The following is a 24887-nucleotide window of genomic DNA, read 5'->3' on the forward strand; positions in this document are numbered from 1 at the left end:
GCTTCGTTTTTCTTTTTCAAGATTGTTTTGGCTATTTGAGGTATTCTGTGATTCCATACAAATTTTGGAATTATTTGTTTCAGTTATATGAAAAATGCTGTTGGTATTTTGATAGGGATTGCATTAAATATGTAGATTTCTGTGGGCAGTATGGACATGTTAGCAATATTCGTTTTTTTAATCCCAGATGGATTTTGAAATTGTTTGGGACCAATGACTCCGTTCTTCCTTCTGTTTTCTCTGTCTTAGAATGCAGTTTTCTGTAACTGTATGTCTGCCCAACCATTGTGTTTGGGGACCAGATAATTTATTGTCTATTTACAAAGTTCCACAGATTGGGAGAAATTTTGCCCAGGGATTTTTCATAACTCAAGTCTTAACCATATTTGATTTAGATGATGAGACATGGGACTTTTGAGCTGACCATTGTTAGACATTTTAGATGATTTTCATCTTGAGTTGATATTATAATGAGTTGATACAAATATTCTTATAAGAAGGGGTCAAAGGGAGATTTGACTACAATAGAGAAGATGATGTGAAAAGTGAAGCGGAGATGGGAGTGATGTGACCTGGAGCCACAGAATGGGAACAGCTTTTAAAAGTGGAAGAGACAAGGAACATATTTCCCTCTGGATTCTTCAGAAGAAACCAAACTGCTGATACCTTGCTTTTCATTCCTTAAGACTCATTTTGGACTTTTGATATGTGGAAGTATAAGAATAAATTTCTGTGGTTTTAAGCCACTAAGTTTGTCATAATTCGTTTTACAATGAAAAGAGGAAACTAATACACTGATGTATATAAGCATTCAGTAAGTATGTGGTGAGTGAATGAACAATTAAAAAATTTGCCTTTATTAAGGCTATGTAACTTCTATACAGTTACAGGATATAAGATGGAATGCCAGTTTGCTTAGGAAAAAACCATTAGTAAAAATCTATTTTGGCAAAGAAAATTCTTTCCATTAATGCCTAAAACTGAGGTAAATATAGACCTAATTATTGAGTTAGAAGCTGTAATATTGTGATTTATAATAAGAAATATATATTTGGTCTTTGTCTTCATTTTTGGCACAGAGCTCCTAAAACCCTTGAAATTTTCTAAGTAATGAGAACAATAAAGGTGTCTTTTGTTATGTTTATATTAACAAAGTGACTTTTGAACTCCACCTAAGGATGGTTGCTGGTTGCCAGGAGAATAAACCATGTGAAACCAAATGAAATTTCCAAACCCCTGAACTGGAGTGAATAGAAGAGAGGAGCTGAATGTTCAATCCATCACCAGTGGCCAATGATTTAGTCAACCATTCCTATCTTTTGCAACCTCCATAAAAATCTGAAAGGTCAGGCTTTGGAGAGTTTCTGGATGGTGAACATGTAGAGATATAAAGAAAATGGTACACCTGGAGAAGACATGGAAAGCATCATGCTCTTTCCCCATACCTTGACCTATATATCTCTCTTCCATCTGGCTGTTTCTGCATTATATCCTTTTAAATAAACTGGTGATCTGGTAAATAAAATGTTGCTCTGAGAGTTCTGTGAGCCAGTCCAGCAAGTTAACTGAACCCAAGAAGGGGATTGATTGTTGGAGCCTCCAACCTATAGCCAATTGGTCAGAAGCACAGGTGGGCAATCTGGTCTTGTAGCTGGTACTTGAAGAGTGTGTGTGAGGGGTAATCTATGATTGAGCCCTTAACCTGTGGGATCTGATGCTATCTCCATATAGATAGTATGAGAATTGAATTGATTGTAAAAGACCCAGCTGGAATCAGAGAATTGCTTGGTGATGTGGGGCAAACTCCCACTCTCAGGTATTGGAATTATAAGATCAGAATCATTTTAGTAACTGAACTAAAATTTCTGGCATCTTCAGTACTACTGTTATCCATTGATGTGGGTAATTAGTTACTTGTTACCACATTTTCCCTCAATTAATTATAATGATTAGTTTTAACCTTATCAATCAACTTTGGCATTTTAGAATTTAATTTTGAATTTTAAAATGAATGTAGGCTTCTGACAGATGGAATAAATAAGTGTAATTTAACCAAAGATATTAGGAGACTGTTATCCTCACTGCTGAATGGGGGTGGCTATCAGTAAAATTTAGCAGTGCTTTGGTACTTGTTGCAAAAAAAATAACATTAAAGAATGTTATTCTTAGCTTAAACTTAAAGAGTTTTTCTTAGCTATACCTCCAGTGGGGTACCACACTGTCTTGCTTCCACACTCATTATACTTCTGAAATTATTGGGTTAATTTATCTATTAATCATCTAGCTTCTCTAGAATGATTTGCATCTTTGTTTAAATCTTATTTTTGTTTCTTTGCATATAACCTCAAAATCTTCACTAATATGCTGACATAAATAACTTAAAGCAGCTGGGAAGAAGTTTCACTCACTAAAGGATACTGAATCCTTCTGTAATGCCTTTTATTTTATAAACCTGTTTGAAAGGTCATCATTTTACTTGGCTAAGGTGCTTTTCTAAAGTTGCTTCCATGGCTATAGTAACCTGTTGTGGATGAAGATATGAACAATAATTAAATCTTGAAAGCCTTTTAAGAAAGTTATCTACCCTTAGACTTCTCTTCTCAGGGCAGAAATTGTGAAATCATGGTGCTATTAAATCACAATTCTTTTACTAACTTAGGGATAGAGAGTCCTGGGCTTTTACAAAACATAAAAATCAAGAGTCATGATTTCTCAAGGAGTGGAGATTTAAAGTAAATGTTTTACAGATGTAATACTGTCTTAACCTTTATTGAAGGAGTACAAAATTCCTGGCACAACTTAATTTAGAATATTGGTCATAGCTTATTAAAACTTCTGTTTTTGTGAGAACAATGTTATTTTCACGTGATATCTGAATCTCAGACTTCCCCAAAATAATTTTTATACAGAAGTCTCTGATAACAGCCTGCAAATACAAACACACACATACAAACACATACACACAGTGTATTATTAAATGACTTTCAGACTTTTCCCTCATTGCCTATGACTTTTCCCTCATTGCATGTGAAGACAAGGTAGAGAAAATGCTGAGATAAGGCAAGGATAGGAAAATATATTTTTATGGTGGTAGCAGTACTGATCAGTTGGTTTACTGTTTTTCTCCCATATAATTATTCATACTCACAAAGTGATACAACTTTCTTATAGAGCTGTAGAAACAAACATACATTGGATATGGTAAGTTGTCATTGTGGATAATTTCAGAAAGCTTTAATATTAGTTTCAAGGAGCTGAAATGTTTTAGAGGAAGAGATTGATCCTAGTGGACAAAGATAACTGAGAATTTGTGAATTTTAACATTTTTTCTTCTTTTTTAAAGATTTTATTTATTTAATCATGAGAAACAGAGAGAGGCAGAGACATAGGCAGAGGGAGAAGCCGGCTCCTAACAAGGAGCTTGATGTGGGACTCAATCCCAGGACCCCAGGATCACACCCTTAGCCAAAGACAGACACTCAACTGCTGAGCCACCCAGGCATCCCTGAACATTGTTTCTCTGTATTTCCCATAATTAGTATGGACGAGGCTTTTGGTACCTCATGTTGGGTAGAATTTATTTCTTAATTTGTTGGTGCCATGAAAATCCTCAAGAAGACATGATAAATGTTCCATCTTAGTAAAGTAATGAGATATTTATTTTTAAATGTTTGATAATAATTTTCACGTTTTTCTATGCATACAATTCTGTGAATTCATGCCTTCTCTAAGCTATTGTTACTTACCTTTATTCTTATCTTCTGAGATTATTTTTACAAATGACTCTGCTAGCTTCCATGGGAACAAAACCTTTTTCACTTGGTTTGAACTCTTGTCATTTGAGGCTGTCAGCACAACTTGCATTTGGTGGAGAATTAACTCATTCTGTTTCATAGGTGCAGACTGAAACTAGCCCCAGTTAGCATTATACAAATGATCAAATGGAAAATGAACAAAGATTTACAGAAATCACTGTCAGTATTTAGCAATAAGAATAGCTACTATTTTTTGAGCACCTATTTTAAGCCAGGCATTGTCATAGGTACATTATGTATACCACACAATTATTTATAAGTAGACATTACTCATATTTTATACATAAAACTCAGAGAAGTTGATTTACTTTCTCAAAGGCATAGTAGGCAAGTCTCCAAATCCTTTGTTTTTTCCTTTTAAACCAAACTGCAAATATCAACACTGATAGAGCATTATTGTTGAATCAGTAGCACATATTCATATGGGAAATTATACCTGTTACAGATACATGTTTAAATAATTGTCTGTTGAATAAATAAATGACATCAATATTGAAATAATACAAATGTAGTTTTGATATTTGGCCTTTTACCCTTTAGAACCTATAATGAAATGAAAGGGGGCAAATAGTAGTGAACAATGAATTCAACAGTGTTTTGTTATATTTTATATGTGTATAGTACCTAAGTTAATCAAAAGAGGGTATGGTGCTTGTTCTTAATACAAGGCATAAGGACATGAAAGAAATGTATTATGATACAAGCCATAGTTTTATGTCAAAGTTAGTGATAAGTGCACAGAAGAGTAGATAAGGTAAAAATATGGTGGACATAAACCAACAGGAATGGACTTATGAAATCCTAAGTGGGAATTGAAAGGTGGGAGAATTTGGCAGCAAAAGGATTAGGAACACCATTCCAAGCTGCCAGGGTGTCAAAAAAATTACTGAAATAATGTTTGAGCATGACTATGATATATTTTATGATTTTTGTGAAATATTCCCCTACTTTTTGTGGTAGGATTATATTTTTCTGCCCTGCTGATGTCAGGCTTGCCTGTCAGATTTATTTTGGCTAATGGAATATGACATATGTGACATATGTTTCACCTGAGTAAAAAATTTAAATGTAACCAGTTCAGTTTGATCTTTGGCTCTTCCCTGAAAAAAATAGGTAAATTTCATTATTTGACCCCTGGCCCAGAAAAAAGCCTCAGTCAAGCTACAGCTTATATGTAACAAGCAAGAAATAAACACTTGTTGCTTTAAGCTACTAAGAATTTGAGATCATTCCTTATGTGATATAGCCTAGTCAAAGCTGATAAATGCAGTGACATTTGAGGGTGGCTTATGAGGAATCCTGACTAGAGAAGGTTTATATTGGATTCTAAAGTTAAATAAAACAATGGAAACAAGTTAAAGATTTGGACTTTATATAGTACCTAGAATTGGTTGTCAATCTTGGTGTCAATTCTTACGATTTAGAAAAAAAAAAGTGTGGATTCCATCTGCTAGCATTGTCAATAAGAATCGTTTTTCCTCTGGTAGTGATCAAATGTGAGAGCTTCTCAGATATTTTTTGTTATGGTGAGAATTAATGGTTTAATGAATAGATTCTGATTTTGCTTTTACTTTCCTATTCAACATCTCTCTCAACCACTTCTCATCTGGGCTGTCATTGGATTGCATGGAATCCAGTATTCTCCCATGAAGATAAAAGTGAATTGGACTAGCATGTCATTGACCTGGAATTTTCATGGCTCTTACCTGCTTCCCCATTAAATGAGTACTAGGAGTTGGTGGACAAATTGAATCTTTAGGTATTTATCTTTCTGATTTAGAAGTTATTTCTCTGAAAAGTTATTCAAAGTCTTTAGCATACTGAATGAATGTCAAAATCTATAGAGTCTAGATAATTAACTTTATATACTCTAATATTAATGGAGCAACAGTGTAATTTTTTTTTGCTCAAATAGGAACACTTTTGAGAACAAAATGGAACACTATTGATAATTGTGCTTTGACAACAGACATGAACTGAGACTATTTGGGCAAACTGAAATAAGTGGTCATCTATTGTATGAATGAACTGAATTGTCATGTTTACACTGGTCTCTCCACACTTCTGGGAGGGGCGGGGGACGGGAAGGAGTGACACCACTGACACTGCTTCTTTTCTGTCAATCATTTATCATGCACGGATACTGTCTCTCTGTCTTTGCCACTTCCAATCATTCAAGCAACTCTTAAAAGTGGGAGAAGGGTGAGCTACTGTTGTAGTGAAAACATTAAAAATTTAAATTATCTTTGGTATGAAAAGGAGAATGAAGATGAATATTCATTGATCTTATTTTCAAAAAAACATTGGAAATTAGTTTTCTTATTTTAAAGAATTTAAGAGTTTTTTTGCTGATATTTTCTTCCCACTTTCTCTAATGTGAAATGTAACCAAAGCAGTGTTATTTGCAGTGCCAAGAAAACTGTCATTGTAAAATGTTGTAACTGACTTCAATTTGACATACATTTCAAAATGGGATTTTTGCAGTGAGGTTAAACTTATTTAAGAAACTCTATTTGAAAAAAAAAAGAAAGAAAGAAACTCTATTTGATATGAGCTCTGCAAGACCAGTAACTATGTTATGTCTTATCTTGTTGTCCTCAAATCCTAGCACACAATTCTTAGCACAAAGTAAAAGTTCAAAAGTATTTGTTAAATCAGTGAAGAAATTAAAGAACAAAATCTAATTCTATGTAAAATATAACAATATAGATTAAGAATCAAGACTATTTTAAAGTATAATTAGAGAAGTAATTGAAAACTTTCTGGAGATAAAGAAATATGATCTAGAGTTTGAAAATGTAGAACATTGTCAATATGCATGGAAAGTCATAAGAGGTATAGAAATAAAGTGAGTAAATACTAAGAACTCTAAAGGAAAACATATATTTAGACCTCTCTGAAGAGGAAGTTAGAGTGGGTTGTTTGTTTTTAGGAAATGTCAATGATCCAGTGTTCCATAAATAGAACTATCCATGTCATAAAAAGGGAAGTATTTATATATTCTTGAGTTTATGTTGTCATCATTAATTTCTATTTTAAAAAATGCTGTTGAATCTTCTTGAATTTTATGGTCTTCTTATCCCTCAGAGTAAAAAAAGTGTTACATTTGATTAGTCTAGGAGTGGGTGTCAGAATCATGAAAAATATTGATTCTAAGTTTATCCTTTACAGAACAAACATATACAAAGAATCTGTAGCAAATTAATGTCATTTAGCAATAGACTGTTTCAATAAAAGAGAAGTATATAAGAAAATAAGTTGATAATTTTAAGATCAAATCTACTTTCTATATCAAGTAATTATAAATAAGCTAAAGTCTTCTATTAAAAGAAAAAATGGTTGAAAAGATGTACACATATACATACATGTATACACACATACATATACTCAAAAACATATACACATCCATAAGTGACTGATCTCAAAGTAACTCAGAAATATATGCAACAATATGTGAAAAGACATTTAGGAATATTTAAAAAGATAAGAATTACGTTTAAATAGACAACAAATTTGGAAAGTTGGAGCAAATAACATTAAAATAGAAAAAGGAGGGGTGCATGGGTGGCTCATTCAGTTAAGCGTCTGCCTTTGGCTTGGGTCATGATCCCAGGGTCCTGAGATTGAGCCCTACAGGGGCTCCCTTCTCAGGGAGGAGCCTACTTCTCCTTCTTCCTCTGCTGTTCCCCTTGCCTGTGTTGTCTCACTCTCTCTAAAGTAAATAAATGAAATCTTAGGAAAAAAAATAGAAAAAAGAAATTTTGTAATGATAAAAGGAAAGACAAAGATTTCTCGTTATAAATATCTCTGCACCAAACACTTTATGAAAGTTCATGAATCAAATGCAAAAGTAGAAACCCATATTGAGTGGCAGATTTTAACTTATTCCATTCAGTCCAATAAACTAAGTGGATAAAAAGATATACAAACAAAAAAAAGATATACAAACATAGAAAAATACCTTAATAATATAATAAACATAGTATGGCTAATTGGTATACAGTGAGGTCTGTATCTTAAAAATGTTTTTTCAAATGTTTAAGGAAAAAATATGACTTTTATTATGTGCTTATCAAGACACAAAGGAAACACCAGAAAATTTCTATAAGTAGACAATGTGGATAGTAACTGGTAATTATAAATATTAAAACTGTAAATTGGTCCTTAGTTTATGTCCTTAGTTTATGTTGCTGCATAAAAATATTCTTACAAATTCACTTGCTTGGAGCATGCACATTTATTATCTCAGTTTTATCTAGGGCCTCTGCTGTGCTGCAGTGGTTCAGCTGGAGAAGCAAAAACTTGTAAGTTCATATATTTGTTGGCAAATACAGTTCCTTATGACATGTTGCTAAACATCAAAACTGAAGCATTTCTGTGTAAGTTGTTTTTGTTTTTGCGCCTGTTAAGCATTAATAAACAATATAGTAAAGTGACTGGCTATAAGATAAAGATAGAAAACTCAATATTTACTTTCTATTCTTGCAATCAGCATGTAGAAATGTTTTATCTGTAATAATACCATGATATAAAATTGATTGTGACAAATTTGGTAAGAAGATCATGGAGGACTTTATGATTAAAATTATGACATGTGCTGAAGAACATAAAATAAGATCTGAACCAATGGAAATTCATAACCCAGTTTTTGATAAAAAGACAGTGTAAAATTTCAGTTTTCTAAAATTATTATATAAATTTAAGGTAATTCTTAGTAAAATTTTAATAGGGAATTTTTTGTAACTAGATACAATTATAGAATATATATGAAATTATACATACCCCAAATGAGACAAGTAATATAGGAAAAAGAACAGGAGGAAGCACTTGATTACTAAAAATTAGAATATATTTTAAGGTCTCTGATGCTAACATAAATGTGGTATAGAAAAATGAATAGATAATTTAGCTAAACAAAGTAGAAGGTTAAGGTTATATCCCAATATAAATGAACTTATATATTACAAAGTTGTAATAAATAAAATTGTTTTAGCATCTAAAATATGTGAAGTAGTATAATTACCATTATGAAGGTAAAAATGTAAAAACAAAGTAAATGCTCAACTGTAGAGGAATAATAGAATAATTTATATTTATATTTTACATAGCAAGCAAAAAATGTAAATTAAACCTAGATTAATTTTCTTGGAATTTACAATTGAGTAAAAAAACAAGACATAGAAATAAATAGTGTGATCACAATGTTATAAAACAAAAGTGACAAAAACATACATATATATGTACATATACTGACGTATGTTTAGGTATACATATATATATATATTTCTATATAAGATTATATGAGGATGATGAAAAATAAGAAAGAACATGGAAATTGTTGGTAGAGTGTCTTTGAGGTTGAGGTGGGGTGGCTCATGTAAGTGGAGGGTAAAGGGAGCAGTCACTGGAAACTATTTTTACTTATATTTATTAATTATTATTTTTTAAAGATTTTATTTATTTATTTGACAGAGTAAGAGAGAGAGCACAAGCAAGGGGAATGGCAGGGAGAAGGATAGTGAGAAGTAGGCTCCCAGCTGAGCAGGAGCCCAGTATGGCTCTTGATTCGAAGACTCTGGGATCATGACCTGTGCTGAAGGCAGACGTTTAACCTACTGAGCCATCGAGGTGGGTACTTATAAAAAAAATAAGTATATTTTACTTATATTTAAAATAAAAGTGATATTCAAGTTAAAACTAAAAGGATATATTTTCTTTTCTTTTCTTTTCTTAAGGATATATTTTCTTGGGATGCCTGGGTGACTAAGCCATTGAGTGCCTCCCTTCGCCCCAGGGCGTGATCCTGGAGTCCCAGGATCTAGTCCTGCATTGGGCTTCCTGCATGGAGCCTGCTTCTCCCTCTGCCTGTGTCTCTGCCTCTCTCTCTGTGTCTCTTATGAATAAATAAATAAAATCTTTTAAAAATATATATATATTTTTTTCTCACTTTTTAGATCAACAAAATTCAAGATATTTGAAAATAAATTGATGAGAGTTTGGGGGAAATAAGCACTTTCTTGCACTGATCTCAACTCAAATTTGACGCATCCTCTATATTTCTATGAAAGCCATTTCACAATACCTATCAAAATTTGTAACAAACTCTTTTATCCAATTTTACTTGTAATTTATCTTACAAATATACTTGTAAATATGTGAAATGTAAAACCACGTCGGGTTCCCTACATGGAGCCGCCTTCTCCCTCTGCCTGTGTCTCTGCCTTTCTCTCTCTGCCTCTCTCTCTGTGTCTCTCAAGGATATATAAATAAAATCTTTAAAAAAAGAAAAACGAGAGAAAGGACAAAAAGCATACGATCCTCTCAAGATTTGCAGAAAAAGCATTTGACAAAATACAACATCAAAAGCATAGTGGGTTTTGAGGAAATGTCTATCAACAGAATAAAGGCCGCTAGGAAGGCCCGCAGCTGACATCATCTTCAAGGGTGAAAACCTGAAATTGTCTCCCCTAAGAGCAGGAACAAGCCAAGGAGGTCCCCTCTCAGCGCTGGAAATCCTAATGTAGTCAACAGACAGGAAACAGCAAAGGTTCCTCACCTGGAAGGGGGACCTCACACTGTCCCTATTTGCTGAAGATGCCGTACTAGAAACAGGAAACCCGAGAGCCCCCACCAAAACCTGTTAGAACTAATGATTGAATTCAGTAAATTCACGGTACACCAACTGACCTACAGAGCTCAGTAGCCTTGCTGTGTCCCGACAATGAGCACTCAGGAAGCAAATGAAGGACGTGACTCCCTTCTCAGGAGCATCACAGAGACTAAATAATGAGACTGAACCAAAGGAGCACAAGACTTATGCACTGAGCCATACCAGGCTCTGGGAGGCCCACCTAGATCGCCCTAGAAAACGTCATCAGAGTCAGGATGGGTGGTGGCCTTCACAGGCACCCTAGGGGCTGTTGGATTGGGCTTCTGGATCTGAAAGGTCACATTATAGTGTGTCCTCTGCACACAGGGGCTCCCTCCAAAGGCTCCCATCTGGGGACACATGAATATTAATGTCAATAATTCCAGTACTAGCAAATGTTTAGAAATAATCTAAATGAAAAACAATTTAAACATACTAATTATTTGAGTCATGACACAATCATAAAATAGTCTGTATCTGTTCAGCAGCATAAGGCATTTCCATTTGTTTTGGAGCAATTGTTAAAATGTATTGTTAAATAGAAATTTTACAGAAAAATGTACATAGCTTTCTACCATTTGTGTTTACAAAGAAGTTTTTATGTACGCATAAACTATATATGCATAATTCACATCTGGAAGACATTAGTGATAGTTGTCTCTAAGGAGGTAGGTGAAATGACTATGAGGTTGAGTTGAACTGATTATCTTTCCCTTCTTTTGAATTTTGTATCTTGTGCTTGCATTATTTATTTAAAACCAAAATACTTTAAAAAATTTATTCTTAGTGATTTATACAGAAAGAACAAAGATAATGTAATCAAACATGATAGCTAAGTATCAAAGACATCGTATTATAATAGTAAACTGACATAACTTCTCTTTTTAAAAATTTTATTTATTTACTTGAGAGAGGGAGGGAGCATAAGTAGGTGGAGGGGAAGAGGGAGAGGGAGAAACAGACTCCCCACTGAGCAGAGAGCCCTAAATGGGGCTCGATCCCAGGACTCTGGGATCAAGACCTGAGCCAAAGGCAGACACTTAACTGACTGAGCTACCCAGCTGCCCCTTGATGTGACTTTCTAATATTCCTAAGTAATATATATTTATAAAACTTAGTATTTGGTATAAAAGTTTCAACATTTTATAAAAAAAAATTCCTGTACTTAAAAAATGATCTTGGAAACCATTTGAAATTTAAAATATTCCTTTTTATCGAGGTGTAAATGACATATAACATTGTATTAGTTTCAGGTATATAACATAATGACTTGATATTTGCATATATATTGATGTAATGATCACCACACAATAAGCCTACTTAATATCTACCACCATACATAGTTACAATATTTTTCTTCTTGTCATGAGGATTTTTAAGATTTATTCTCTTAGGGACTTGTAATTATATGATACAGTATTATCAATTGTAGTTACTGTGGTGTATGACTTTATAAGTTTATACCTTTTGATCTACTTCACTCATTTCACCCACAGTGCTGCCCCCACCTCTGGCAAGCACCATCTGTTCTCTTTATTTATGGTTTTTTTTTTTCTCTTAATTCTATATATAAGTGAGATCACATGGCCTTTGTCTTTCTCTGACTTATTTCACTAAACATAATGCCTTCAAGTCCATCCATGTTGTTGCAAATGGCAAGATTGCATTCTTTTTTATGGCTGTATAATATCCCATTATATGTCTGTACCACACTTTATCCATTCATCCATTGATGGACACTTAGATTGTTCCAATCTCATGGCTGTTATAAGTAATGCTGCAATAACACAAGGATACATATCATTTCAAGTTAGTTATATTATATTGGGACGGAGGGTAAATACAGAAAAGTGGAATTGTTAGATCCTAAGGTAGTTTATTTTTAACTTTTTCAGGAATCTCCATACTTTTTTCCATAATGGGTGCTTCAGTTTACATTCACACCAACAGTGCATGAGGATTTTCTTCACATTCTCACCAGAATTTGTTATTTTTTGTATTTTTGATTATAGCCATTATAACAATTGTAAGATGATATCTCATTGTGCTTTTGATTTGTATTTCTCTGACCATTAGTGATGTTAATAATCTTTTCATGTATCTGTTGGCCATCTGTAGTATTCTTCAGAAAAATATGTTAAGATCATCTGCTCATTTTTAAATCAGATTATTTGCTTGTGTGCTATTGAGTTGTATGCATCCTTTATATATTTTGGATATTAATTCTTAATTAGATATATGTTTTGCAAATATTTTCTCATATTCAGTAGGCTGCCTTTTCTTTGATGACTTGCTTTGCAGTGCAGGAGCTTGCTGTGCAGAAGCTTTTTAGTTTGATGGAGTCCTGCTTATTCATTTTTCTTTTCTTATCTTTGCTTTTGGAGTCAGTTCCAAAAAATTATTTCCAAGACCCATGTTAAGGAGCTTACTATGTTTTCTTCTAGGAATTTTATGGTTTTAGGAATTACATTCAAGTCTTGAATTTTTTTTTAGTTAATTTTTCTACGTTATGTAAGATAGTGGTTGAGTTTCTTTTGCATGTGGTTGTCTAGTTTTTCCATCATCATTTATTGAACAGATTGTCCTTTTCCGTAACATAGTCTTAGTTCCTTTGCCATAAAATAGTTGACCAGGTATGCGGGTTTATTTATGGGCTGTCTGTTCTGATCCACTGATTTGTATGTCTTTTTTTTTTTTTAAGATTTTATCTATTTGTTCATGAAAGACACAGAGAGAAGGCAGAGACATAAACAGAGGGAGAAGCAGGCTCCCTGAAGGAAACCCAATGTGAACTCCATCCTGGAACTCCAAGATCACGCCCTGAGTCGAAGGCAGATGCTCAACCCCTGAGCCATCCAGGTACCCTAATCTCTGATTTCTTTATGATTAAAACTACGTCAATACTTCCAAAATAAACAAACTTTGTTATACTTATAACATTATTATTCTTTACACTTTTTACTAAAAAGATAGTTTAAAATATATGAAATATCAGATTTTTAAAATGATTTCTTCACTTGAACATTATCCAAAAGCAGCAAGGTGAGCACAAAACCAGAAACCTGGACTCCATTTTCAATGAAGTTAGGAGATGCCAGTTACCTCAGAGCACAAGATGTGAGGTGTAGTTACCAAATATAGTGAAGGTCAAGTAATAGGTTAGTAAGCATATTGAAATAGGATGCTCCTGGCTGTAGAATTTAGACAATACCCACATAGTAAGTGACACTTTGGTGCAAAATTAGCCTTCAGTTATTTAAACCAATAAGAATGTTTTCATGGGCTGATGGTGAAAGCTATTTTCAACCAGGGTTGTCACAAAATCTTAAGGAGCAAATACTGAAGGAAAAAACACACCTGCAGACATATTTGCAGGAAGTAACTTTCAGTGAAGGAGTGCAGAGACAGAAGAGGCAATTTTCTATACAAAATAAGAGACCAAAGCCCCAAAACAATATTCAAGGAAAATGAAATCTTCGTTCATAGAAACCACACTTTTAAAATGGAAGCAAAGTTGGAAGAATGAAGGCTAATTTGAAAGTAGCTAGAAGCCCCACTGGCTGCTCTGAAAAGCCATCTCTGCACTGTTCCTGTGCCCGGCTGCCCGTCCGCCGCAACCTCCTCCGCCACCGCGACTCCCGCAGCTCCCTCGCCGGAGGCCTCGAACCGCTGCATCGCATCACCCGCGTGCCCCATCGTGTCAGACGCGGCCGTGGACACCAGCTCCGAGATCACCACCAAGGACTTAAAGGAGAAGAAGGAGGTTGTGGAGGAGGCAGAGAATGGAAGAGACGCGCCTGCTAATGGGAACGCTAATGAGGAGAATGGGGAGCAGGAGGCTGACAATGAGGTAGATGAAGAAGAGGAGGAAGGAGGGGAGGAAGAGGAGGAGGAGGAAGGCGATGGAGAGGAAGAGGATGGAGATGGAGATGAGGAGGCCGAGGCAGCTGCGGGCAAACGGGCAGCTGAAGACGATGAGGATGACGACGTCGACCCCAAGAAGCAGAAGACTGATGAGGATGACTAGACAGAAAAAAAAAAAGAAAAAAAAAAAAGGAAAAGTTAAACTTAACCAAAAAAAGGCCACCCTGACCTATGCACCCACCACTCCCGAGTCCCGCCCGCCGGCCCAGCGCGGGCAGCGCCACCCGCAGATGACTCGCGCTCTCCGCCTCCCAACCAGAACCACAACGTGAATTTGCAACAGGGGAAGAAAAAAGAACCAAAACTTCCAAGGCCCTGCTTTTTTTCTTAAAAGTACTTTAAAAAGGAAAATTTGTTTGTATTTTTAATTTACATTTTATATTTTTGTACATACTGTTGGGGGTCAACCATTTTTAATGATCTTGGATGACCAAACCGGCCTTCGGAGCGTTCCCTGTCCTACTTCTGACTTTACTTGTGGTGTGACCATGTTCATTATAATCTCAAAGGAGAAAAAAAAAACCTGTAAAAAAAGCAAAAACAACAACAAGAAAACAATCTTATTCCGAGCATTCCAGTAACTTTTTTTGTGTATGTACTTAGCTGTACTATAAGTGGTTGGTTTGTATGAGATGGTTAAAAAGGCCAAAGAAAAAAGGTTTCTTTTTTCCTTTTTTGTCTATGAAGTTGCTGTTTATTTATTTATTTATTTTTGGCCTGTTTGATGTATGTGTGAAACAATGTTGTCCAACAATAAACCGGAATTTTATTTTGCTGAGTTGTTCTAAAAAAAAAAATGAAAGTAGCTAGAAGATAATAGGCTCTGAGAAAAGGCACAGAGACTTGGTGGACAGGATAGAAAAATGTAAGGAAAATTAAGTGAGGAGATCACGTGGTTTTTAAATGGTTGCAGTTTATATCAACTCTCTCATTTCTCTGTGTTTCAAGCTTTTATTTAAATTCTAGTTAGTTAACATACAGTGTAATATTAGTTTCAAGAATATCAACTCTCTCATTTTTGATGTTGATAATTAGTTTCTTATACTCTGTCTCTCTCTCTTCCCAGGCCAATCTGACACAAGGCTTATCAGTTGTGTTTTCTCAATGAAACAACTTTTGGTTTCAATTAATTCCCTATTGTCTTTTGTTTTCTAGTTTATTTCTCTGATTTTTATTATTTCTTTCTTCTGCTTATTTTGAGATTCTTTTTTTTTTTGAGATTCATTTTTTAAAAAGTCTCTTGAGGTTGAAGCTGAGGTCATTGATATAAAATAAAAACTTTCTTTTTATTCTAATGTAGACAATTAGGACTGTACTTTTATTCCTCAGTGCAGGCGTATCACCTTCTCATACATTTTAATATTTTGTGTTTTTATATTTATTAAACTATTAATTACTATATTATTATCAAATGTTTGGTGATTTTCCAGAAATATGTTATTGATTTTTAATTAATTCCATTATAGTCAGTGAACATAGTCAGTGAACATGTATGATTCGAATCCTTTTTAATTTATTGAGATTTCTGTCTCCCTTTCTGATATTTCCTATCCATTTCTTCTCCCTTCCCTTCAATTCCTTTTCACTATTATTTATATTTTCCAAATGAATGAGACCATATAATGTTTGTCCTTTTCCGATTGACTTATTTCACTCAGCATAATACCCTCCAGTTCCATCTGCGTTGAAGCAAATGGTGGGTATTTGTCATTTCTAATGGCTGAGTAATATTCCATTGTATACACAAACCACATCTTCTTTATCCATTCATCTTTCGATGGACACCGAGGCTCCTTCCACGGTTTGGCTATTGTGGACATTGCTGCTAGAAACATCGGGGTACAGGTGTCCAGGCATTTCATTGCATCTGTATCTTTCGGGTAAATCCCCAGCAGTGCAATTGCTGGGTCGTAGGGCAGATCTATTTTTAACTCTTTGAGGAACCTCCACACAGTTTTCCAGAGTAGCTGCACCAGTTCACATTCCTACCCACAGTGTAAGAGGGTTCCCTTTTCTCTGCATCCTCTCCAACATTTGTTGTTTCCTGCCTTGTTAATTTTCCCCATTCTCACTGGTGTGAGGTGGTATCTCATTGTGGTTTTGATTTGTATTTCCCTGATGGCAAGTGATGCAGAGCATTTTCTCATGTGCGTGTTGGCCATGTGTATATCTTCCTCTGTGAGATTTCTCTTCATGTCTTTTGCCCATTTCATGATTGGATTGTTTGTTTCTTTGGTGTTGAGTTTAATAAGTTCTTTATAGATTTTGGAAACTAGCCCTTTATCTGATACGTCATTTGCAAATATCTTCTCCCATTCTGTAGGTTGTCTTTTAGTTTTGTTGACTGTATCCTTTGCTGTGCAAAAGCTTCTTATCTTGATGAAGTCCCAATAGTCTTCATGAAGACTCCAAACTCTGGGAAACGAACTAGGGGTGGTGGAGGGGAGGAGGGTGGGGGGGAGATGGGGGTGAATGTGTGACGGGCACTGAGGGGGCACTTGACAGGATGAGCACTGGATGTTATTCTGTATGTTGGCAAATTGAACAGCAATAAAAAATAAATGTATTATTAAAAAAATAAAAAAAAATAAAAATAAAATAATTTATAATTTAATAAAATAATAAAATAAATAATTTATTTAATAAAATAATTTATATGGTCTATATTGGCAAATGTTATGATGCATTTGAATAGAATGTGTATTTGGCTGTTGTTGGATGGCATATTCTGTAAATATTAGTTCAGTCAAGTTGGTTGATTGTGTATTTTCTCATATTTACTGATTTTGTGTCTACTTGTTCTATCAGTTATTGGAAGATGAGTACTTAAATCTCTGAGTATATCATGGACTTGTCTATTGCAAAATTCATTCTATTTTAAAAAAATATTTTATTTATTTATTTGAGAGAAAGAGCAAGAGAGAAAATGAGAGATAGAATGAGTGGGATGAGGGGCAAAGGGAGAAGCAGACTCCCTGCTGAGCAAGGAGCCCGATGTGGGGCTGTATCCCAGGACTTCAAGATGATAACCTGAGCTGAGGGCAGCCATTTAACCCTCTGAGCCACCCAGGCATCCCACAAAATTCATTTTTACCGGTGAGAAAATAAGGTTGAAAGCCAAGATCATGTTGATGGCATCAATAATGTATACAAAATAATATTCATAATTCTTTCTTTTTAAATCCACTTTGGCATCTTTCTCTCTCCCTCCCTCTCCCTCAATCTCTCTTTCTCTCCCCCATTCCTCCCCTCTTCCTTCTTTATCACTATCACTCTTTTATCTTTATAGTTTTCCTGATGACATTTCAAAGGAATAAAGGAATGTGTCAGTTCCTATTTTCATTCTGGGGTAAAAATACATTTAATTCAAATTGGCTAAAAAATGTCCAACAGTCTATGAATCCGTATCAGCAATACTTAGCAACCTGGTTGCCATGCAAACCATTTATTTTATCTGGTCAAAGGGCAATTTGAAAGCCGGTTGACATGGTGATAATATTTCTGTTATGCAATTGACATGTTGTCTAAAAATAGAATTGTAATGAACAAAGCTCTTTTACTCATCTTTCTAATGCTCTTTTCACTGAAAAATCACTAATGCATTTGTGTCTGCCTGTTTCACATTTTACTTTGTAATAATCATATAGAAGAAATCTACAGGGCCTTTTTGTCTCTTTGAGATAAAGATACACTGTTAATACTATCACTTTTCTAACTATTGAGGTGAACTGTGATACTGACAAAAAATAAGACCCCCTTTTATCATTAAAGGAACATGGTTTTATTTGTTAAGTAAATTAGTTATACTTAAGAACAGAGAAGTAGATCTATAAATGAAGATGAGATATTAGGCTTTTAACCTTTGAGGCTGCTAAAGACTTCTAAGGATTAGCTATAGATATTCAGGTCAAAGAGCAAAGATTTACCAAAGCATTTTTGGCAGAAGTAATGATATATGGAGTTAGACTTGAACTTTCTAAATTATGATTACCAGCAAGGGGATTACATTGCAACTATGAAACATAGATTTTCAATAAATGTAGTTAAAATTAAAATAATTTCTTCTTACCTATAAATTTATGAGTGACAATATTCATCACAGTTGTATATGATAAGTAATGAAATAGATTACATAATAGTCTTTAGTTAAAACTTTTGGTTTTTTATTCTCATAAATTAAATCAAATAAATAAGTGTTCATGGGAATCAAACTCTAAAGTAAATATCTGAAAACTCTAAAGGGAAAGAACAGGAAATAATAGGTATTCTATGAAGATAAATTTATTCTGAATTCATTTTATGGGATTTTAGAGAGTTTTTTGGCTAACCTTAGCATGTTTTAGTATATCTGAAAAGTTTTTAGACAGCTTTGTATTATGACCATACCATGGAAAGACAGTAGAAAAGACAGTTTCATTTGCTGCACATTAATAATGGACTGAGATATTTATCTCATAGTAGAGTTCTTCATCCAGTTAGAAATGTAGGGTGCTGGAGACAGCTTACTTTAATGGTGTATCTTATACATACAGTGTTCCTACATTTCAGGTTTCCAAAAGTCTGTGGCATTCCTACCCAAACCCCATAGTGCAATGTGGGTTTCCTGAACTCAGTGTTGCATTCTGAATATTCATTCCGAATATTTGTGTTCATGAAATCTCTGTAAATATTTCAGCAAACAGACCTGATAAGAACACACTGAAGGAATGAAACATACTTAAATGTAACAAATAATTTCACCAAAGGCTTACTTTAAAAAGCAGTGCTCTCAACCTTAGTACCTTTTAAATATTAATTGACTCAAATTACATAGTCTATATTTCAACTCAATTTTCTAGAAATGTGCTTGTTACTCAAACATGATACAATTCATAATAATTTCCACATGCTTATACAGTGAATCTTGAGATAAAATGAACACCACTTGTCCGTTGCAGAGCTTTGAACAGTTTGAAAGATGAAGCAAAGGAGGTCAGTAAGGCCAAAACATCACTGTTATTAGGAGAGGCCCAATGGAGGACAGGGCTTGAAGTCAGCTCTGTGGGCTTATTAGAACTGTTTGTCAGAATTCAGCTAGACTGGGGTAGACATCTCCACCGGTCCCACTGCCCACCCCCTGTCTATTGGCAGATGCCCAGAAAAAGTAGAAACTGACACTCTATCTAATCAGTTACTCTCAAGAGGAAGAAAGGAAGCTGAGGCCACGTTCACAAATTTTTCTTACCTAGTTCACAAATCGGAAAAGGCATTCCACCTTGAAAAGGGGGATGTACTGAGAGAAAATCTTTCCTTGTGGAAATTAAGAGTGAACCCTCTAACAATACTATTTTTAAACTTTATAAAAGGGCAAAAGAGAAGGTAAATAGTATGTACAAAAAGTCATCCAAAGGGAGACTGATAAAAGTTGTTTTCTTTTCTCTCCTGGTGGGTCACTTTATAAATTAAATGACCAGGGTTCCTTGATAGATAAATGCAAGAAAAAAAAGTATTGGTTTCAAGATGAACTTGTAAGTTAAAATTGAGTAATATAAACTAAAAAGAAGAAATGGGTAAAATTTAACTTCAGAATTTGGGGTGCACACTTCGGTGATACACTTAAAAAGAAAAGCAAGGAAATGATTCCTCTTCTTTTTGGAAAGTAGTTTTCCTTTGCTGGAGGGGGCGCGGGTTGTGACTGGATAGTATACATGCATGGTCTTTCGAGATGCCTGGAAAAGGCTTATTCTCACTTCTTAGAGAGCTGTGTCCTTATGAGGGTTTTTTTTTATTTTTTTAAGATTTATGTATTTGAGAGAGAGAGAGAACACGAGCAGGAGGGGCAGAGGCAGAGGGAGAGAATCTTAAGCAAATTCTCTGCTGAGCTGGGAGCCTGGCATGGGGCTCAATCCTATGACACTGAGATCACAGCCTGAGCTAAAACCAAGAGTCAAATGCTTAACCGAGTATGCCACCCAGGCGCCACCCCCTTGTGAGCTTTTAAGTTCAGCCTGTCTCCTTCCCCACAAGATCCTCCCTGACCATCCTATTTAAAATAGATTTTTGTCTCCTTTCTTTGTTTTGTCATTGGTGTTCTCTAGAATTTCTGCTACATGAAAATGAAGATTGTTGTTGTATTACTAATGTTTATCACAGAACTAGATATATAATTGGAACTTGGTAATTAATGATTGAATGAGTGACCAACATTCAGAACCTTGTGATTCCAAAATCCTTGCTTTTAACTGCTCTTTTGTGCTATTTTCTTTAGCCTCATCTCTTATCACTCTTTGCCTCAGTCCCTAGACTCATAATTCTAACACACATGGCTTGCCATTTCTATTGGTCTGTTTGCTTTTCTGTTCTTTATATCTCCACATTATATCTTTCTTTCATCTGGCAAGCCCCTGATCATTGTTCAAGATTCAGCTCAGGCATAATGTTTTCCAGAAAACCTTTCCTGATACTTCCTCTGTTTTCAGGCTAGATTAGGTACTTGTCTTTCATGTTTCTAGAATATCCTGGGGATAAAGTCTGTCACCGTACTTGTCAAATTGTGTGTGTGCCTTTCTTACTATGCAGTGAGTAAATGTTTATTGAAAGTACATAAGGAGAACCATTGCTTAAGACCAACTGATTAATAGAATGATTTGAAGTTATCACAAATTTGGAAACCTTTCAGAGATAAAAATACACTTTTTAGAAATATTGAACTCTAGAATGAATCCAAAAATCAGGACTACTTATAATTTCTCTGAGTAAAAATGAATTCAGTTATTTGTGATCAGGTTTATTAGGCATTTAATTCCATTGATGAGACAGTTACAGACTATTGTCTCTTCGTATCAAAGAAGAATATGAAAACAACTAATCTTTAGTTTCTAATGATGACTGACAGCATCAGTTAGGGTAGTTTTGATTGCAGCAAAGAACTGTTCCTCAAACTGGCTTAAAATAGGATATCTACCTTAAATAAAAATAACCTAAAGGTAAGGTGATCTCCAGACTTATTTGAAGATATTTCATGAAGTAATCAAGTTCTTTTATCTCTTCGCTCTTCAACTTTTGCAAATCAGCTAGTCTGACTTCCGTCAGAGTTGCAAGATGGCTGAAGCACTTCTCTGAATCATGAGATAAAATTTAGAGGAGGAAGAATGGCATTCTTTATCGTGGGTCTTCTTTTGCAGAAGTAAGAGTCTTTTCCAAAAGCTCCTAACTGACTTAACCTAGGGTATCATTGACCAGCAATGGTGACTTGTCCATTCCTAAACTATTCAGTGACATGGGAAAAGGAGTGCCAATATTCAGTCTGCTTTAGTTGTTAGGGATGGAATGATTAGAAGATTCAAACACTGTGGTCAGCGTATACCTAAAAGTAATGATCAAAATGGGGAAAACATATTGGGTATATATTGGACTCCCTAGTTCTATACTTTCAAGAAATGTGATTGACTAACTTTCCTGACAATTAGTTTTCATTCATTTTCTCTTTTAACCCCAATTCTGGAATATTTCTACTGCTTAGATGAAGGATAAATTAAAAAAGTCTCTCTAGGCTCAGAAGGTTTTTCACTTAACTGTGGGTGAAAGATACATTATGAATACTATTGATTTTTTTTGACCTCAGTCAAGTGACATGAAAGCTTAACCTAGATTCATCTTCTCCTCACATTTGTCATAAATCTCTGACATGTCGATATTCTATATTTGAATGCTTTGTGCACATTAGCAATATTGTAAAATCATATTGTATTGTGACAAGGCACTAAATTTATTTCAGAGAGGGTCCATTTTAGCACTATATGCACTATGAATAATAAAGCAGTTATTGATTCTAATGACAGATTATTACAACATTAATAATTTAGTTGAAGCAAGACCTTTTTTCATTTGAAATTGGAGAGTTGCTAAAGAAAAAAAAAGGCAGCACCCCAGTTAGCTTTCCTTGTATTATAATGATATTGTTCCTCATAATTATGTGGTGTCAGTACATACACATATATAGGTCATATTGAGTTCAGAAACATAGGAACATAGTCTGTACTTTAGTCATGGCTATTTAAATCTTTAATTTTCATTGACGATAATAGGGGCAAAGCTTATGAATGATCTCTTTATGCTCAGATGAAAATGATTATGCATTCCTTTTCACCCTTGGTAAGACCTACTTTCACAAATGATAATGGTGATATCACAGTAAAAACAAAATCAAATGACCTGTCTAAAGAATTAGATTTATTTAAATGGAATGAAAATGTAGTCTAAGGCAGCAGCTTATTCTTAATTGAATTTATTTGAAGCCTTAAGTAACTGTGAAATTTTGGCCACAGGACTCTATGTGTGAATAGCTAAATCACTAAATGATCTTTGGGGGTATTAGAGTATAATGCCTAATAAATTTTCTATAGAAATTCTAGATTCATCTTCTCCTCACATTTGTCATAAATCTCTGATATGTCAATATTCTATATTTGAATGCTTTGTGCACAAGAACAATATTGTAAAATCATATTGTATTGTGACAAGGCATTAAATTTATTTCAGAGAAATAATTTCAGGATTTCCTCACATGAAAAAATAATCTCTTTTCCATGTTGAACTGTTTGTCATTATTTTGTCAAATTAGATCACGATTTACCTTCATACTTAAGCACACAATGTCCCTCACTTCCTCACTTTTTTTTTTTAACTGCTGATTGATATACCTATAGATAGCTAAATGAATATGCTGCTGCCAAGGAAAATTTTGACTCTTTTATTTTTATGCTCACTGTGGCAGGTCCCTGTTAAGGAAGAAATATTTAGGGCTTCCAGTCTAGGATAGCAAGGTACAATTATCTTTGATCCAATCACCCCTCTTTCTGAAGCCAAGCCCAATTATAAAATGTGGGGGGAAAAATCAATCTCCCAGGGAAATAGAAACTTCCTATAACTCCAACAACAATATATCAAGAAAATGCTTTAGTAATTGGACCAGGATGATAGATAACATAGGGTGGTGGATAGCTGTCTATGTAGATTTTCTGCAGAACCAAGAGTTCTCCAAATTGGGGGGCATACCCTGCAAGGAAAGATGTACAGCCCTATGCTTAGAACAATGTTTAGGTATGGGGAGTAGAAGTTGGAGGTTTCCTAAAACCTGGGGAGCCAGATAGAATGTTAAGAAAGTTGGGGCTGAGCAAAGAGCCATGCATGCTACAAGTGTTAGAAGGAGGAAAAAGTGGTGACAAGCAGCACTGAGGCTACTGATCTTGGTCAGCCTGAAGGATGAGTAATGACTAAGTCAAGACACTCTCACACATACACACAAACTCAACACATCTTTCTAGAGATCTCTCTAGTGTGAAAGAAATTTGTACCTATAGAAAAATGTTGATAAGAAAATTGCTGAAGGCAAGAAGTGCCAACTGCTTACTACTCAAAGTGGCTTCTTGCTCAGCTCAAAAATTAATTGGACACCCAGCAAAATGCTGCAAGAAAAAGAGAGGAACAAAATACAGCATTTGAAAGGCAGAGTAAGAACACAATTATGCCATTATGGAGGTGACTTGGAACAAAGAATTCTCCAAGAAATAAAAGAAATTGAAGAAAATGTGAACTCTGGAACCAAAAATTGAAAAATAAATGTCCAGAGATTCAAAGAAGATATGACAAAACTACACTTGGAGAAGAAAATTGAACTGGTTATACTTCAGGGGGAAAAAAGTAGGAAAAACTTCAAATAACTGAAAGCAACTGATCAGACCAATTGAGTAGGGCTGTACAAGACAGAATAACATAATAAGAAGTTTATTCCAATTGATATACTCAGAATATTGCCCTCCAAGGAATAATAGGTAGTTATTCTAGTGTCTGTGTAACATATTAAAAAATGACAAGATATCAAGTTATAAATAAAACCATAACCAAAGAACATTTACAGGAGGAAAGTAATATTCATAATGCCATAAATGAACAGGTTAAGAAATAGAAATAGATTGTAATTAATGAATACTCTGAAGTTCTTTGTAAAAATTAATAACTTAAGAAAAGAGAAAAAAAATAATGAGAATAGAAAATAACCTCTAATACTGAGAAAATTAGAAATATCTAACAGATACGAATTTATCCTATGTCCACTATCAGAATTCCTGCTTTTTTTTTAGTAATTGAATCCCAAATTTTTAGCTAGGCACATGGCACAAAGTTTTGCTGTCCATCCTTTTTACAACTGTTTTTGGCTATGTAAATAAGTTCTAGCTGATAAGATGCAAAGCAAAAGTGTCATGTTGCAACTATTAGGATACATTCTTAAAGAAGCTGCCCTTCCCTCTGCTCTTGCTCACTGGTCTTCTTGCTCTGCCTTGAACACATCCAAGGAATCTAGATCTTTCCATGTGTTTTCCCTCCATCTGGATGGCCATTTCTAAATCTTTTTGTTTCCTTATTTCATTTAAGCTCAGCTCCAATGTCACCTTCCCAGACCTGCCTTGAGCACTCTATTGGGAAGCCTATCCCCAATTCTCTATCCCTTTTTCTGCTTT

The 24887-nt window shown here is 34.6% G+C and overlaps 1 protein-coding gene across 1 annotated transcript; it reads left to right on the forward strand.

The window, feature by feature from the left end:
• Nucleotides 1-1736: 1736 nt before the first annotated feature.
• On the forward strand, nucleotides 1737-14506 carry LOC129494627 (prothymosin alpha-like). The gene is made up of 2 exons (XM_055301527.1): nucleotides 1737-1816; nucleotides 14038-14506. The coding sequence occupies exons 1-2, from the start codon at nucleotides 1737-1739 to the stop codon at nucleotides 14489-14491; spliced, it is 534 nt and encodes a 177-aa protein (XP_055157502.1). The 3' UTR covers nucleotides 14492-14506.
• Nucleotides 14507-24887: the final 10381 nt, after the last annotated feature.

This window comes from Nyctereutes procyonoides, unplaced genomic scaffold (genome assembly GCF_905146905.1).
Source record: "Nyctereutes procyonoides isolate TBG_1078 unplaced genomic scaffold, NYPRO_anot_genome, whole genome shotgun sequence".
NCBI classification, from domain to species: Eukaryota; Metazoa; Chordata; class Mammalia; order Carnivora; family Canidae; genus Nyctereutes; species Nyctereutes procyonoides.